Source organism: Portunus trituberculatus, chromosome 47, assembly GCF_017591435.1.
Source record: "Portunus trituberculatus isolate SZX2019 chromosome 47, ASM1759143v1, whole genome shotgun sequence".
NCBI lineage: Eukaryota > Metazoa > Arthropoda > Malacostraca > Decapoda > Portunidae > Portunus > Portunus trituberculatus.
The window spans coordinates 6,781,015-6,799,154 of NC_059301.1; the positions used below are offsets into that span (position 1 = coordinate 6,781,015).

At 36.4% G+C, this 18,140-nt stretch overlaps 2 protein-coding genes and 1 long non-coding RNA gene across 17 annotated transcripts in view; 1 reads left to right on the forward strand and 2 right to left on the reverse strand.

The window, feature by feature from the left end:
• LOC123497992 (protein GOLM2-like) overlaps positions 1 to 9,056 on the reverse strand; it is a 75,675-nt gene extending 66,619 nt beyond the window's left edge. For 7 of the 13 annotated variants that reach the window (XM_045245049.1, XM_045245043.1, XM_045245048.1 and 4 more), the window contains exons 1-3: positions 8,872 to 9,056; positions 7,509 to 7,710; positions 6,366 to 6,518 (exon numbers count right to left, since the gene is read on the reverse strand). In XM_045245049.1, coding sequence (XP_045100984.1) covers positions 6,366 to 6,518; positions 7,509 to 7,710; positions 8,872 to 9,026 — 510 coding nt within the window. In that variant the 5' untranslated portion in view covers positions 9,027 to 9,056. The remainder of the gene's footprint in view (positions 1 to 6,365; positions 6,519 to 7,508; positions 7,711 to 8,871) is intronic. The other 6 variants (XR_006672607.1, XM_045245050.1, XM_045245041.1 and 3 more) reach the window with 1 other exon arrangement.
• A 4,384-nt stretch (positions 9,057 to 13,440) lies between these two features.
• Positions 13,441 to 15,198, forward strand: LOC123498000. Its single transcript, XR_006672609.1, has 2 exons — positions 13,441 to 13,844; positions 14,123 to 15,198. It is a non-coding gene; the product is annotated as an uncharacterized LOC123498000 (long non-coding RNA).
• LOC123497996 (mannose-1-phosphate guanyltransferase beta-like) overlaps positions 14,547 to 18,140 on the reverse strand; it is a 51,178-nt gene continuing 47,584 nt past the window's right edge. For all 3 annotated transcript variants that reach the window (XM_045245058.1, XM_045245057.1, XM_045245056.1), the window contains exons 6-7: positions 17,599 to 17,804; positions 14,547 to 16,307 (exon numbers count right to left, since the gene is read on the reverse strand). In XM_045245058.1, the coding sequence (XP_045100993.1) occupies positions 16,176 to 16,307; positions 17,599 to 17,804 (338 nt within the window). In that variant the 3' untranslated portion in view covers positions 14,547 to 16,175. The remainder of the gene's footprint in view (positions 16,308 to 17,598; positions 17,805 to 18,140) is intronic.

Here is an 18,140-nt window from a genome sequence, read left to right on the forward strand (position 1 = left end):
CTCTAATGATGAACTTATAGAGCTAGACAAGGCATCACAGGAGGCAGAAAAAGAGGGAGACGAGGAAGAAGAACCTGTGCGTGGCCTGGACATCAAAACTCTTAGAGAATATCTCGGTGGTATCGAAAAAGCTCTGGAAACCCTGAAGGAATGTGATACAAATCCTGCCAGAAGTAGCAAAGTGGCTCATGATGTAGAGAAAAGTGACAAGATTTATCAAGAAATCTATGATGAAAAAACAAGAAAAACCAAACAGTCCTCCATCTACTCATTCTTGAAGCCAGTCAGATATGCCGTCCCTGTCACACCTGCAGGCCCTGGTACAGCTGGCCCTTCGACATCCGCTGCCAACGGTTCTACAGCTAGCCCTTCCTCCATATCCTCTTTCTTCAAACCAGTGAAATGTGCCGACCCTGTTACAGTTGACCCTTCCACATCTGCTTCCGACAGTACAGACGACGACATCTTATCCTCATCTGCACACTCAGCGGAAGATAAGTAAGGGCTGAAATCCCTATTGTCCCTTAGCCTCGGGAGGGACATCATCTGACAGAATATGTGGCGAGTGAAAGGTAAATAAAAACGTTCTGTTTATTTCTTTTGCGTAGTACTTTACATTTTATATATATATATATATATATATATATATATATATATATATATATATATATATATATATATATATATATGACTATTTTCATATACAGTAAGCCCCCGAATTTAGCGGAATCCAGCTTAGCGAAACCCTTATTTAGCAACTGTCTGGAAAAAGGCCAAGCCCTCAAGTTTAGCGATTTTCTCTCATATTAAGTGAATGTACAGCACTACACTGTCCCGCCTCCCGCTCGCTCTGAGCCAATTGTCCCGCCTCCCGCTCACTCTGAGCCAATCGCGTGTCTGTTTGGCCATGACGTCAGCCCCACAGTGCCTCCGGCATTCCCGCTCAACACTTGAGCTATTGTGTGTGTTAATCCAGCATGTGAACTCATTTTTTGTGCTCCCATCCTCGCTGTTTTAGCGAGTTTCGCTATCACCATGGCCTCCACTAGTGGTTCGGGGGGTGCTGATTCTCGTGATGGTGGCGATGTTGCAGCTGTAAATGGGGACTCGAAATGGGGACTTTGGGCAGACGAAAGACTGATTGGTATTTTTCCCTATTTAAAGTAGTATTCAAACTTGGCGAAATTCCAATTTAGCAATGATTTCGGCAGACTAATAGGATCGCTAAATGTGGGGGCTTACTGTATTTTAATTTCTGTAGGGGTGACTTGGCGTGCTGGAACGCATTCCCTATTATTACATGTTATAATGGGTTTGGTATACGGTATTTTCGATTTACGGTAAGGTTTCCAGGAACGTATATGTATCGTATAACGAGGATTTACTGTAATAATAATAATAATAATAATAATAATAATAATAATAATATATTTATGTATATAAATAAAAACAAAAGATGAATATTCTAAAATATTTCCTACTGGTTATTCTTACAACAAAGCATGACACCATAACATAATCCTTATACTATAGAACAGGCATCACCAAATGGCGGACCCCGGTCCGGATCCGGACCGAGCGATGGTTCTGTCCGGACCCGTGACCAATCTGCGGCCGGGTGACAGCGGGGAGGGAGGGTGTGGCGGGTGGTATTTGCCTGGGACTACTTTTATTTAGGGCAAAAGAGCTAGCTGTGCACTCTGTTAAACATTTCCTGCATTGAAAATAGACAATAAATACTGTTGAATCCATATGAAAATGTCGACATAGGGAACGGCTATAAGACACAAGCTGGACTTCCGTTCGGACCTTTTACTTGGGGGAAATTTTAAGAACTGGACCTCAGTGACTTTTAATTGAATACCCCTGCTATAGAAGGACAGCATCATAAAATATAATGGAAACTGCCAGCAAAATCAGCAAAATTCCAATAGCAATCTTTTAAAATTAATATACAGGCAAACACCGTTTAACGAAGGGGTTACGTTCTAAAAACTTCGTTAAGCGAACCAATTATAACAAGTTTAACCCCTGACTTGAGCTTCCATTGAGAGTAAACAAAGCGAGAGTGCATCATAGTACAGTAAAAGGTTTATTGAAAGTAAAAATGATGAAGTTAAGCATTTAAGCAGTTTAATTTAAGACTAAGTCATTATAATGTACATTAATGTATGTATGTAAGTAACTTTATAATGTTGATGATCTTAAACTTATGAAGGAAGGTAGAGTAGAGCGGGAAATACGTTAGCTGGCAACCTGTGGAATGTAAACAAAGGGCGCATCATTGTACCGCATACAAAACTTATGTACCACGTTTCCACAAGGTTTTCCATTTTATCCATTGCAGAGTCATGAGTTCAGGTGGTTCTTTTAGCTTGCAAGGAAGATACGATCTCACCAGCCTTCTTAATAGCGTCTGCTGACTTGAAAATGGTAGACAGTAGATGGAGTCGAGTCATGGTGGGAAGCAATGCTATTAGTTTTCTCACCTCTTTCGTGTCTGTGAATAATATCCAGCTTCACTTCGAGAGTAAGAGACTTCCTGGTCTTCTTAACAACCCTAGGCGACATTGCAGGGTGTTTTAGTGACATGTAGAGCGAGGGAAGATGAGGTGCTGCTGACGCTGTTTTTGTTTTGAACTAGGGGAGTGCATGTTTTGTCCACAAGAGGCACTGGTGTATTCAAAAACCTGTTGGCTTGCGTGATATAGTGGGCCTTTCAAACTTGGAAAAAATTACCTGGATAAAATTTCATTAAAGCGAGTTTGGTGTTTGTTAAACAAGCAGATGGTAGTAAAAGGAAACCTTTGTTGTAGCGAAATTCCGTTGTGTGAACCTTCGTTAAGCGGGGTTGCCTGTACTATATGCAAAACTGCAACTAAATTAAAAATCATTCAAGTACAAAAGGATGGAAGGACTGCTGCTCCAAGACAGGGTGCAAATGTTGCCAGTCAGAACTGGTGGCTATTCTAGCAACAGCACAAATGAATGAGGAAAACTAAACAGAGACAAATGTAAAGATAAATGAGCTGAAGGAAAGATAGCACCACCATCATCAATGCTACCTAGGATGCATCACTGTCATCACCACTTCCCAGCTAGCACCACCATCACCATCACTACCCTACAAATATTACCCACAACTGCTTCACCATTACCTACAGTCTGACCATTTTATGAAGATCATTTAGGCGTTGGCTTTTTCTGGGATTTCCCAGCCTGCTGCGCTGTCAAACCTTGTGCTGGGCAAATTATGGGAATAGAGCTTATGTGTCAATGGGAACCTTGCTTCCCACACACTACCTCTCTCTCTCTCTCTCTCTCTCTCTCTCTCTCTCTCTCTCTCTCTCTCTCTCTCCATATGGAATCTACATTTCATGCAAATATATTTCTATCAGAGATCTATACTTGCTTATGAATTATTAAGATTTGTTATTAAGATTTGAGAAAAGAATTTGCCTGTCAGTCAGTCAAGCTGCCCGCCCCCTCTCCTTTCTGTCATGTCTGTCTCTCTCTCCCCACACACCACCTCTCTCTCTCTCTCTCTCTCTCTCTCTCTCTCTCTCTCTCTCTCTCTCTCTTCCATCCTGGCTGGTAGCGGGAGAGGAAGTGACCCATGGATTAACACCATCACTTTGACCTGTGACCTCACTCAGTCACCCATACGGATGTGACAATGCTCGGAGGAAACATTGTCAAGTATTGTAGTGTTTGGAAAAACAATGCAAAATATATTTAAAAATAAACATAAATTACACTAACTTGCCTTTTTCAAGCATCACAACATATATATATATATATATATATATATATATATATATATATATATATATATATATATATATATATATATATGGTGATTCACGAGTTTCTCCAGAAAATTTAACTACTGCAAGTTTACACAATTTTAAGCAGAAAATACTCTATAAGTATAGGAGTTTTCTGCAATGGTTAACAAGTGGAAGAAATTTTAGATTTCAATCCAGACGGGAGGATAGCCACCAGCAAGCGGCTGGCTCCCGCCACCCCCTCGCGACCTTGAAACCATTTAGTTGCCAAGTTGCTGATTTCACTTAATTTTTACTAGCATTCTTTCAGTCTGAATTAAAGTTTCTTTTCTTTTAATTATCACCAAGTATGTGATCAATTGTTCTAGGGAACTATGCCACTTTTTCATGGAATAGGCTTTAGGTGTCTGCAAAGCCTATTCCATGAAAAAGTGGCATAGCTCCCTAGAACAATTGATCACATACTTGGTGATAATTAAAAGAAAAAAAAATTTTATTCAGACAAAGAGTGCTAGTAAAAATTAAGAGAAATCAGCAACTTGGCAACTAAATGGTTTCAGGTTGGTGGCAGCCAGCCACTTGCTGGTGGCTATCCTCCCGTCTGGATCGAAATCTAAAATTCCTCCCACTTGTTAACCATTGCAGAAAACTCCTATACTTATAGAGTATTTTCTGCTTAGAATTGTGTAAACTTGCAGTAGTTAAATTTTCTGGAGAAACTCGTGAATCACCCTGTATATATACAGGCAATCCCCGCTTAACGAAAGTTTACACAATGAAATTTCGCTACAACAAAGGTTTCCTTTTATTACCATCTGCTTGTTTAACGAACACCAAACTCGCTTTAACAAAATTTTTCCAGGTAATTTTTTCCAAATTTGAAAGGCCTGCCATATCACGCAAGCCGACAGGCTTTTGGATACACCAGCGCCTCTCATGGACAAAACATGCACCATTCACTCCCCTAGTTCAAAACAATAACAGCGTCAGCAGCAGCTCGTCTTCCCTTGCTCTACATGCCACCAAAACGCCCTGCAATGTCGCCTACTGTTGCTAAGATGACCAGGAAGTCTCTTACTCTCGAAGTGAAGCTGGATATTATTCACAGACACGAGAGGTGAGAAAACTAATAGCATTGCTTCCCATCATGACTTGACTCCATCTACTGTCTACCATTTTCAAGTCAGCAGACTCTATTAAGAAGGCTGGTGAGATAATTTCTTCCTTGCAAGCTAAAACAACCATATGAACTTGTAACTCTGCAATGGAAATGTGGTACATAAGTTTTGTATGCGGTACAATGATGCGCCCTTTGTTTACATTCCACAGGTTGCCAGCTAGCATATTTCCCGCTCCACTCTCCCTCCATTCCTAAATTTAAGATCATCAACATTATAAAGTTACTTACATACATACATTAGTGCACATTATAATGACTTAGTCTTAAATTAAACTGCTTAAATGCTTAACTTCATAACTTTTACTTTCAATAAACCTTTTACTGTACTATGATGCACTCTCGCTTTGTTTACTCTCAATGGAAGCTCAAGCCAGGGGTTAAACCTGTTATAATTGGTTCGTATAACAAAAATTCGCTTAACAAAGTTTTTTTTCAGGAACGTAACCCCTTCGTTAAGCGGGGATTGCCTGTATACATATATACATACTACAACACTATTCAATTTTGAAGTATGTACTAAGTATCAGACTTGAGGTGTGTACTGGTACAAGTGTGACAGCACAGCAGGCCAGGAAATCATTGAAAAAGCCAACGGCTACACGATCTTCATAAAATGCTCAGACTATAGCAGATACTACCACCACCACCACTTTTCTTTCATGTAAGAGGGAAAACTGGTCAAAGGCAACAAAAAATTTTAAAAAGGCCCACTTATTGCCAGTCCTCCTTGCCAAAATAAAGGGACAAATGTCTTGAAACTTCCCTCTTGAAAGAAGTCAGATCAAAAGAAGATGGAAATACAGAAGCAGGCAGGGAGTTCCAGAGCTTAACCATTGGGTGAACTGTCAACATTGTGAGCTCAGTGGCCCAAGTTTGTCTCATTCCATGCAGGTCATATTTTCCTGCAATCTCCATTCTGCCTTTTCATGCTTCATTACATGAGCTGCTTAAAACAAATCCTGTCTGCATCAACATGAATGAAGACATAACCATCCAAAGATTCAAAGATGTAAGCCCACATGCAAACCAGCTTTAGTCATGTAAATATTAGATAACAAACCAACTAGTCAAAACTAAAATTTAAAAAAATAATGTGTAAATAGAAAACAAATAAACAAAATATTAAGTAGCTAATAACAATGAAATAATAGTAATAATAATAATAACAACAACAAATAAGCAAATAAATAAACATAAAAGTCAATCATTCGAGATTCCAAGAAAAAGCTTAAAAATTATCATGAGACTCAAGACACACACAAGAATAAATGTATAAACAAAATACCTCTTTAAATCTTGCTTAAACAAAATAAAGTATACCTGTAAACTAATGAACAAAGAAGTGAAACAAGTACAACGACCACCACTGCTACCTAGTCATGCCTTGATTCACCTACCTGCTCCAGCTGTATCTTGAGTGAGTTGATCTGTGTGTCCTTCTCCCCCACAGCCTCCACCGCTGCATCTCGCTCTGTTACAAGGCGAGTGTTGGTCTCTTTTGCTTTGGCCAACTCCACCTCCTGCTCCTCTACTTGCTGCTTCACTGTGTTCTGAGGGACACACATATACATAGGAGTGAGTATACAAAAGAAACATTAAGTGAATATTTTAGTTCTGAGGTAGTACAAAAGAGAGGAATAAAAAAAGTAGACCAGAGGAGATGGAGAAGTGAGTAAAAATGTTATGAGTGTGGTGTGCAGAAGGGATATAAATCATATGTAGTAAAGTGAAATTTTATAAAAAAATAAATAAAATAAATATGTATATAAATATATAAATAAATAAATAAATAAATAAACAAAAGGATGGATAGAAGAGCAAATGATAAGCACCGCTCAAATAATATTAGAGAAAATACTAAAATATTTCCAGTTTGTATGAATTAACATAAAATATAATGGCTGTTCAATTTATCCATTTGAGAATTTATAGGATAAAGGCTGGTAATGTCTGTATATAATGCTTTGATTAAAGAAACCGAGAATCATTTGCCAACATTAATACGTAAATATCATCTACATCTATACATAAGAACGAAGCTGATAGTCATTTCTGGGAAAAAGAAAAAAATGAAATAAAATCAAACTTTGAAGTCTATACATGCAGAATAAAAACAAATAGATGGACAATTAACGGAAAAAAGTGATATGTTGAAAAGAACAAGAGCAAAGAATGAATGGACAAAATAATATACAATGTGGCAATGTTATTTAAGCATTTGTGTGTAATTCTGTGTTGACAGACATGGAAAACTTTTGCAAGGGAAACTGGTGAAAGCTTTTAAGTGTATAATAAAAGAAAGAATTGAAAGTAAGAAAAACTAACAAATAAATAATCATAATGATGATAATAATAATTATGTTAATGATGATAGACTCTATACTAAAAAAAAAAAAGAAAAAAAAAGATATGCAACTGGGAAAAATGGAATGCACAAGAATAAAACTTATTAACAAACACATGTAGGTTTTGTGACAGCTACTTAGCATATGAGAACTGGAAAAAAAAAAAAATCTCCCTATCTCTCTCTTTCCACTCACAATCTGCTCTTGGAGAACAACAATTTTGTTCTTGAGTGAGGTAATTTCATAGTCTTTCTTCTGTCCATCCTGGTCTCTATTCTTGATGGCATCCTCCTCCTCCTGTACTCTCTTCTTCAATTTGTCTGCAATTTCATCCATCTCATGTACAGTCTCCTGCAATGCTGCATTCTTCTTCTCTGATTGATCTTGTTTCACTGCACTGTTGTCAAAAGGGAAATTATTCTAGTCATTCTTTTGTTTTCCAAATTTATCTTAATATACCTGTATACAAAGCTTTCTGAGAAGCCTTCCTGTATCCACCAAGCTATTCATCAGAACACTATGAAAAAAGAAAAAAAATTCAAAATGAACACACACTAAATACACCTTTCTTTCTTTTACTTTATCATACCATTTATGTGCATGTTAAACTAATACCTGTGTCCATAAGAAGGATAAAACAAACAATTCTTTATTCATCTGTCTCTTCTTTCCTCTCCATAAATGTGAAGTTATATTTTCGAACATCTTCTTAAACTTCTGTAATTTGTTTAATAGTTTCAGCCTCCTGTTTGCTATACTTGAGAACATCACCCTTTCTCTTATACACACTCACAAATATACTAGCTGTTTAACAAGTAATAAAAATACTGGTATCATTCAATTCTTGCACCTCTATCACAGAGAGAGCAAATTGCCAGTATTTTTATTTTATCTAAGCACAAAATATTTATGTAAAATACTAACTCACCATCAATTCTCTTTAGGCATTTATACTTTATAGCTTTTGAGTAATGTGGTGGCCACTATCTGCCTTATTATGCTAAACTAAAGGTAATTCAATTAAGCTGGGTAGGGTGAGGTTAGATTATTGATTTCCATTTGGTAGGCAACAGATACCACCTGACATAGAATATATCCCTAAATACTTTGAAGTAAAAGAAGAGGAGATGCCTACTTTAGAAAATGAATATATAATAATTTCAAAACACCATTATCAGAAGTAACCATGAACACCAAGGCACAAGTAATGACAAAAGACACTTCATCATGTGGTATTCCTGTGGTGTAGCTATGAGAGACTATTCAAGTATCTACACTAAGCCTGACGATGCTATCTCTGCGCCACGTCTCGGAACTCCCGTGGTTGGTTGGCAGGTATAAAAACACACTTTCACTCTTGCCATCAATGCATCGCACTTGAAACAATGAAAATCGGATCTTATGGGAGTGGCTGGACATCTATCCCATAATGACGTGGACTATCACATCCATACATCGTGACATGTCAACTAATGCAACACATAGTAACAGTGAAATCACGACATAAGCTGTCAGATAAGGGCAAGTGTGGACAAGCAATATATCGCTTTTCACTCACCTGATTTTGACCTCGGCCTGCAGTTTCTCCAGTTCCTGTTGTAAATCTGCATTTTGTGAAGAGAGTAGCCAGTAGTTGAAGCCAAGAATAACCAACATAACCAGCAGGCCTATCAGAATAACGGGAGGCGCTCTGCCCCCTCCTCTCCGGATCATCTTGACTGCCACACAAACACTTTTTCCCGATAACTCCTGGCTACATAACCATCTCTATATTACATTTTGTCTTGATTAAAATTGCCAAAGTAACGAGGCATTTGATCAGAATGACACAAAATAAAGGAGTAAATACAATTTTTATGCTATATTACTATATTTGATGGTGTCTCTGATGAGTAAATATGCGTTGAAGTCGCAGACAAGATAAAAGTTAGGACGCAGTGACAACACAGATACCCGGCAGCAGAATAGTAAAGGCACTCTCAGACCTGACCTCATGGTACCCTCCCGGCAACACAATGGTCATGACACACCGGCTGACCCTCTGAACCTCATGGTATTAATCTGGCAACACAATGACCATGGCACCTTTGAATCTTCGAACCTGGTGACACCTTCCCGGCAGCACAATGGTCATGACATACTAAACCTCATAGTATTGAATGCCCAGGTACCCTTGAATCTTTGATGCTAAATTAAGACACTTACAGACAGCAACACTATTAGGGTACTACCATGGTACAATAACTTTTTGATCTCGTTATTGTACCATTGGTATAATAACTATCTCCCAAATTTAATGTCACCTATATATATATATATATATATATATATATATATATATATATATATATATATATATATATATATATATATATATATATATATATATATATATACATACATACATACATATATATATATATATATATATATATATATATATATATATATATATATATATATATATATATATATATATTCGTGTAACGTAATATTTCAGACAATTATCACTGAAAAGGATAGACATGTAACTATTGTATAACTAATATGACAGTTAGGTATATAGTGTATTTACCTGACAAATGCTCATTTGCCTCATTCTTTAGAAATAAATAACAACGTGAATATAACTGCCACATCAACAGCCTATTGCATATTGTCCACTATAGATGTGTCATTCTTAAAAATTACTCATCGCATGGTTACATACTGTATATCAGTCCTTGAGCTGCGTTACCACTGGTCACCGAGCGTAACAACGCTGTTTACCATTGCCTACTGGCTGTCACACCAATCAATATAAGGAATTAAGTTACTACAGATATCATACCAACAACTTTAGCTTCAATGAATATTATATGTATTCAATTTTCCACGTACTATTTGTTTTGTGGCATAAAAACTCTTTATGTAAACTATTTTATATATATATATATATATATATATATATATATATATATATATATATATATATATATATATATATATATATATATATATATATATATATATATATATATATATATATATATATATATATATATATATATATATATATATATATATATATATATATATATATATATATATATGAGGAAAATAGTTTACATATATTATTTTTTCTATCTAAGAATTTATTCATTTATTTATTTCTGAACTCTTAATAGTTTTCATTTCTTGATATATTCCTGGAATCATTAACCATGAATATCGTGGAAACAGCTGCACCGGCACTAAGTATAGGCTATATAGCGTGCGTCTCAATGCGCTATCAGCACTGTAGGTAGGAAAACTATTCACTTACATATGAGTCGAACACCTGTGCATCATTTCATTGACATGAGCTGCCGTGACTTTCCTTTGTGTGTTGTGTAGACAAGTTAGTTTTTATTATCATAATTTTTTTTACTCGGTAGCTACTGGCTTCTCTCTCTCTCTCTCTCTCTCTCTCAACATCATAAATGTACGTCTTCATATGGACTTGACCTGCCAATGTCTGTGTAATAATGGCAGAGAGAGAGAGAGAGAGAGACTCAGACTAAATATACATGTGGAACATGTTGAGTTAATATCATCTCATTTATTCAGTTTAAGAATGGAATTACAGTTAATGAAATAAAAGCTTGCTGGATTACAGTAGATAAGTATGGGCATGTTAATTATAAATACCATTTTTAATAATTTTCTTTCCAAATACTGTGCCACCTAGTGTCTTACCAAGATAAAGGTGAACAGTTAGGTAATAGCTTTTGAGAGAAAAAAGAGACAGAGAGATCTTTATAATGTAAGAGACAATTTCAAGTAATATTGTATGAAGGGATAATATAGTGAATAAGATAAGAGTCCTAAACTATCAGAAAGGCAATTATGGTAGGTTACGTCAGTTATTAGGAGAGGTAAACTGGGAAGATAGTTTTGGAAATAAAGCTGCACAGGAGATGTGGGATATTTTTAAGCTTATAGTAAAGGGTATAGTGATGCAGTGTATCCCTTACAAAGATATAAGGCAGAGAAACAGGAAGCCATTATGGTGGACTCACGAGATAGGTAGACAGATCAGAGATAAGAAGAGGGCATATAGAGAGTTGCAGAAAAGTGGGAAAGATGTAGATTTCATTAGGTACAGACAGGTCAGGGATGATTTGAGTAAGGTTATAAAAAAAAGTAAAAGGCAGGTAGAGATAAAACTAGCTAGAGCTGGGAGTAAAGATCCCAAAAATTATATAGTTATTACAAGGTCAGTGATAAAAGAAATAAGGATAGGATTGGACCACTCAGAAAAGATGGTGTAGTAGTGGATCAAAATGAAGACATAGTAGAATTATTGAATGAACAATTTTCTTCAGTATTTACTAGGAAAGAATAGGAAATCCTGTTACAAACAGTGCGACGAGTAGTTTAAGAGCTTTAGAAAATATTGATATAAAACCGGGAATTATTAGGAAATTTATTCTTGAACTAGACGATAGGAAAGCTAGTGGTCCTGATGAGCTACATGCCAGAGTACTTAGGGAGGGTGTAGACAGTATTTCTGAAGCACTTAAGTTAATCTTTGAAAGATCACTTAGGTTTGCTGAGATACCTCAGGACTGGAAGTTAGCTAATGTTACTCCAATATTTAAAAAAGGTAGGAAGGATGATGCAAATAATTATAGACCGATCAGTTTAACTAGTATAGTATGTAAGATACTAGAGAAAATCATTAAGGGTAGTATTTGGGAGCATTTAAATGAGAATAGATTAATTAGAGATACCCAACATGGCTTTAGATCAGGGAGGTCCTGTCTTACAAATTTGCTCGATATCTTAGAATATATTACCAAGGAGTTAGATGATGGAAATAGCATAGATGTTATATATCTAGATTTTAGCAAGGCGTTTGATAAGGTACCGCATAGGAGGCTAGTGTACAAATTGAGACTACATGGGATAGGGGGTAGGTTAGTTGATTGGATTAGTGAATGGCTTTCTGATAGAGTAATATTAAATGGGGCAATGTCTGAGTGGAAGGAAGTGGTTAGTGCAGTACCCCAAGGATCAGTGCTAGGACCTCTTCTTTTCTTGGTGTACATTAACGATTTAGATATAGGAATTAGTAGCAAAGTATCAAAGTTTGCAGATGATACTAAGATAGCATGTGCAATACAGGGTGAAAAGGACAATTACAGAATACAATGAGACCTGGACAGGCTGATAGCATGGGCAGACAGGTGGCAGATGGAGTTTAATTCTAAAAGTGTCAGGTTATGCATTTAGGTAAAGACAACACAAACTTTAGCTATGAGATGGAGGGATGTTGGCTAGAGGCAGTAGAGGAAGGAAAGGATTTAGGAGTAGTGATAGACAGGACTATGAAATTTTCAAAGCAATGTTTAGAAGCAAGAAATAGGGCAAATAGGATCCTGGGTTTTATAAATAGAAATGTTAGTTATAAAAGTAAGGAAGTGGTGCGTAGCTTATATAATTCCTATGTTAGGCCCCATTTAGAGTATTGCATACAGGCCTGGTCACCCCATTATAGGCAGGATATCAACATGTTAGAAGCAGTTCAGAGAAGAGCAACTAGGATGATACCAGCATTAAAGCGCCTGGAGTATAGAGATAGATTAAAGGAATTAAACATGTTTTCATTTGAGAGGAGATGTATAAGAGGGATATGATAGAGTTATTTAAAATGTTCTCAGATACAAACTACATAGATGTGAGATCTTTCTTTACCTTAGAGGAGGGAAGTAGGACTAGAAATCATGGCAGGAAGATTAGAAAGCAAGGCTGCAGGTTAGATATAAGAAAATATTTCTTTAGTCATAGGGTGGTAGACTTCTGGAATGCATTGCCAGAGAGGGTTGTAAATAGCACTAGTTTGACAATGTTTAAAACAGATTAGATAAGCACTTAAATTTATTAGATTTATAATTATGTATAGCACTGCATGATAGTTTTTATAAGAAATTTACTATAGTTAAACAAGACATGATCCCCATGTATGGGGATCACAGATTGTAGAGGAATTCGCTGCAGGACTTAGCCCTGTTAATGGGCCAAATACTTAGAATTAGTATATAATGTATTGTGTACTTGTAAGTGTATCTTTAAGTACTGATGACGAGGTCGCTGTGCGACTGATACAGGATAACCTAAATGGGCCCTGGTGGCCCTTTGTTATCCTATTATTTATGTTATATGTTATGTTAAGTGAATAAATGTAAAATGTCAGCTTGATCAGTATAATTATAAAACCACAAGAGAACCACAAGTTGAGGAGCATTAGGACTCATGGGAACAGTAATTGTAAGAATATTTAAGGCCCTTGTAGTGTCATAGACAAGACATCATACCCTAATCATATAATAGACAGACAGCTTACTATCTGGAAGACAGAATGATAACCAAAGTTTCATGAAAAAGACAGAGCAGACAGGGAACTATATTGTGGTATATTCTCCTGGGGCAGCTCTGGAGCACATACTATATGCAGCCAGCAGAGGGGAGTGGGGTGAAGACCTGGCTGGAGAAGGCCTTTGTCTCAAAGTGAGTAGTAAAGGCTAATAATGTAGCTATTTCCATAATAGTATTACTAACACTAATGTATTATGATAGAGATATTTTGACAAAAAAAAAAAAGCACCCAGTTAATGAAAATCAATGTGTTGTGAAAAAGGACACATGATAAGATTAACAAAAATACAGTACATATGGAAAGTTTAACATTTGAAGCAAAGGGAAAAGATTTCAGTTAGGAATGGTTTTCCAGTCTTAATTTTGTCTACAGGTTATCTATGTAAAATGACATAATTTCATCATTTCAGATGTGGGTAGCCGTGGAAAGATTCCTTCATCAGGGTTCAGGAAGAAATGGATCATTCTTCTCCTTTCATGATTTGCATCTGTAGCATTTGCACGATACATTTGAGATTTCTGATAGTCACCTGGGTTCATCCTTAAATGGTGGCACATCTTTGGGTAAATGTTATTAATGTCACCAGTATGTGATGAGTGAGCCACCTGAGGAGAATGAGAGGGAAACTCTTACAGAATGATGGACCAATAGTGCTCATCACACAGGGAAGATGGGAGAGTAAGAAGACTGGAATTAGACAATGTAGTTTTCAAATTCTTGTTCCTTTTGTGTCCCTTTTTGAAGGAACTGAAGAGGCATCAAAACAATAACATAACAAAAAGTAGTCACAAGTCATGACCTCTACTTTTAAAAATAAACAAAAGAACAGACCATCTCATTTCTTCCTTTATTTAGCAAACTTCAACATTACAGATGCAACAGTAAAAAACTAGACAAAATAGATAATCACTCTGCAGGTGATGAGTGCCAAGGCTGTCCCTTCCAGCCAGCCACATGACACACTGAACAACACTTGCCACAGGGACACACAGACACAGAGAAAGATAGCAGCTCTCTACCAAGACTAGGTATGCTTCAAATCCATCACTGTATCACTAGGCCAATGAGTGCCAAGGAGAGAGCAATTTCTTGCCTCCCTTATCTACTTCCCTCCCAAGATTGTATGGTACATTAAAAATGTTCACACAAGTATATATTGTAGAATCTATGTATTTATAATCAGTGAGAACTTGTAGTTTGTATAGAATTAAATAAAAAAAGAGGAGGAATGACTTTGAAACAATATATTTACTATATATACTTATCTTGATAAAGGTGTAATAGCTCATTACATTGCTGAACTCTTCTCAAAATTTAGCCTATTAGCAATAAGCTGATATATCTGGTAATCAGAAGCTGCTTTAGCATGCTTGTTCATCTTTTTCTTTGTCTGCATGTCTGTCTATTCTTTCTCTCTCTCTCTCTCTCTCTCTCTCTCTCTCTCTCTCTCTCTCTCTCTCTCTCTCTCTCTCTCTCTCTCTCTCTGACACACACACACACACACACACACACACACACACACACACACACACACACACACACACACACACACACACACACACACACACACACACACACACACACACACACACACACACACACAGGAGCTAGTACCTCTTGACAATAAACATGCACACCAATACAAAGCTGCAGCCACAGGAAGACATTTGTCACAACGCTGCATTAAGCCCAAGGGAATGTTGCTGGCTTAATAAAGACCAAAACTTCATATTCATGTATTGTTGAAACCCTCAAGTACCATAAACAGAGGACTATCATTTAAAGATTAGCAATCCCATACTTAAATGTTTTTCTTTCCTATTGGATGCAAAGTTCTCCCTCACATTCTGTTGTTCATCTTTTTCAGTCCTTCCCATACAGTATCACTAAAACTGCAGCCTGACCTTAACCTATAATGCACTTTTCCCATGTTAGATTTCTTTCATGAAAGAATTATGGTAATTTTAAGACTGAAATATAAAAAATTTGTTTATTTTCTTCTGACATGTAGCAAGCTTCCCCCTCAAACAGGGAAATTATTTAGAGGAGAATACTTCCTGCTACACTTCTCTCACCAGGTTTGAGAAGTCCCTGAGACCATAAAATGTATTTTTCTAAATTATTACAATATGTAATAATAAAATCCTCAGGATGTGGTCTTCAAGTGCACTGGTCAAGAAACAATTAAATTCCACAGTGGAAGGTGCACCAAAAATTGTATTGTCTGGTTTCTTAAACTTGTTACTTAACTCAACTAAGTAGGTGTCTCAAAAGAATGGTAACGTAATCAAAAGACAGAGATGCAAAACATAAATACATGTGGGCCCCCTACCTGCCACTTTGATCTCAGCCTCCTGTGAATAAGTCAAGTGCAATTTTAAAAATATAAGTGAGCAACTGCAGGATAAACCACTGAGTTCTGTTTCTGGAGGCGAGATAGCACAGGTAAGGCTGCTAAGGCCTCACATGATGATTTTGGGCTCCAACACAGATGCTGCAATACTCTTGTGGGGTAACACCATCCCTCCGTTGATGTACAGTTCATCCTTCACTATGACGTCCTCACCCAGCACAGACACATTCTCCATTCTTACCTGTCAATACAAAAAATTATGCATGTTCACACATTCCACATTCTTCAGATCAACATGGAGCATTTCATACAATGCTTTAGGTACATCATAGAAATTATAAAGAAAACAGCAATCTTTGTTCAACATGCTATATTTGACATGTAGCAGTTACCTTTCTTCCTTTTCCTTTCCAAGACTTAATTAACCATCAAGCATAGAACCTCAGATCCCCAACTACATGTAATTGATGCAAGTATTAACCAGTCCATGTAATGATAAAAATAAATTCACCATTTCCTAGAATGCAATATTGATATTGATAATGATAAATCATTTGAAAGATTTATATTCCATTCTCTACAGCAAAAGCCAATCTATTAAGTATGAAACATTAAAATTATTCAAGTAAATTTCAGTAAACTGTTATAGACAAAGCTGAAAATACTTGATGTTACTTCTTTCACTCTTCTCACAACACAAGCATCAAATATACTGTAGTGATCAAAATATGGATGAGGATGATAAAATAAGATACAAAACTAGGCAATAATTAGGAATACACAATACTTTAATATATTATAAAATATGCTGTCTTTGGAACCTACACAGAAAAAACCCCATGAAATACTTCCCTGCATTTATTCCCAGTAAAGTACTTAGTTATACTTCAGCTCTCTAATCTTAGTACTCTAATTTTCCTATGTCTTCTAATACTCTTGTCTTCCTATTTTACTGACAGGTATACTCTACCTACTTCCTCTCACACCAACTGCATCTGACTAATACTTTTCTCCATCACCTCATCTTCCAAAGCTCCTCCAGCCGACATATTTAACTGATGTTGCTAGTACCCAGATAATTCTTACTTCTTTACAAGAGAATTAAAAAAAATGTTGGTGATATGATACACTGAACACCCTTTCTGTTCTCAGATGCCCTTCATCATCCATGATGAAGCAACTAACATCTTTAAAAATTAGGCAACTTACCCACAGATTAGACTTTGCTTGACTATGGGTCAAGATGATTAGTGTGTAACTGAGCACAACAGATGTAGTGTTATACATTGGCTTGCTTGATATAAAAGAAATGTATTTTGTTATAGATGGCTGAAGAAACTGTTTTTATCACATAGCCAACTTGGTTGACTTCTATTAAATGTAATACACCTTACTTTTATTCCACCCTGTCCCTGTCTATCCCCATAAAAAAATAAATAAATAAATAGATAAATAAAAAAAAGGAAAGAAAACAAATAAATGAATATACAAGAAACACTGTATATGCTCCCATCTTCCACAGTCAGACTCACCCACTGTCCCACAATGCACTTCCAGCCAATGATGCAGTTCTCCAGCCAGGTGTGTGAGCGGATGGTGGCTTCACGCAGGATGGTACACCTCTTGATGCATGCCCCGTCTTCCACCACCACATCTGGTCCAATCGTCACATTGGGACCAATTCGACAGTTCTTTCCAATCTTTGCTGAAGAGTCCACCAGCACATTGCCAACAACACCTGTAAGAATGTAAGTACATATAACGTCTGTAATGCATGCACAACATAGTATGTATCCCAGCTACGTAAATTTAACCAATGAGAATTTCTTAGTGAAAATTTCACTAAAATCATTCCTCCTTACTCCTTTTTATCTGATCTGAAGTAATTTTATCACAGTGTGATTGATAATTTGTGAGTGGAAGGTACATAGGGAAAATTAACTATGGGAAACTATAAATCATCAGGTATTGTACTTAGAGAAAAATCAAAGTTATATAAATGCCAAAAAGAAAAAGTGATCACCAGGCATTTAAATCTATAAAAAAAAAACAATTTGAAATGCTTATTAATTCT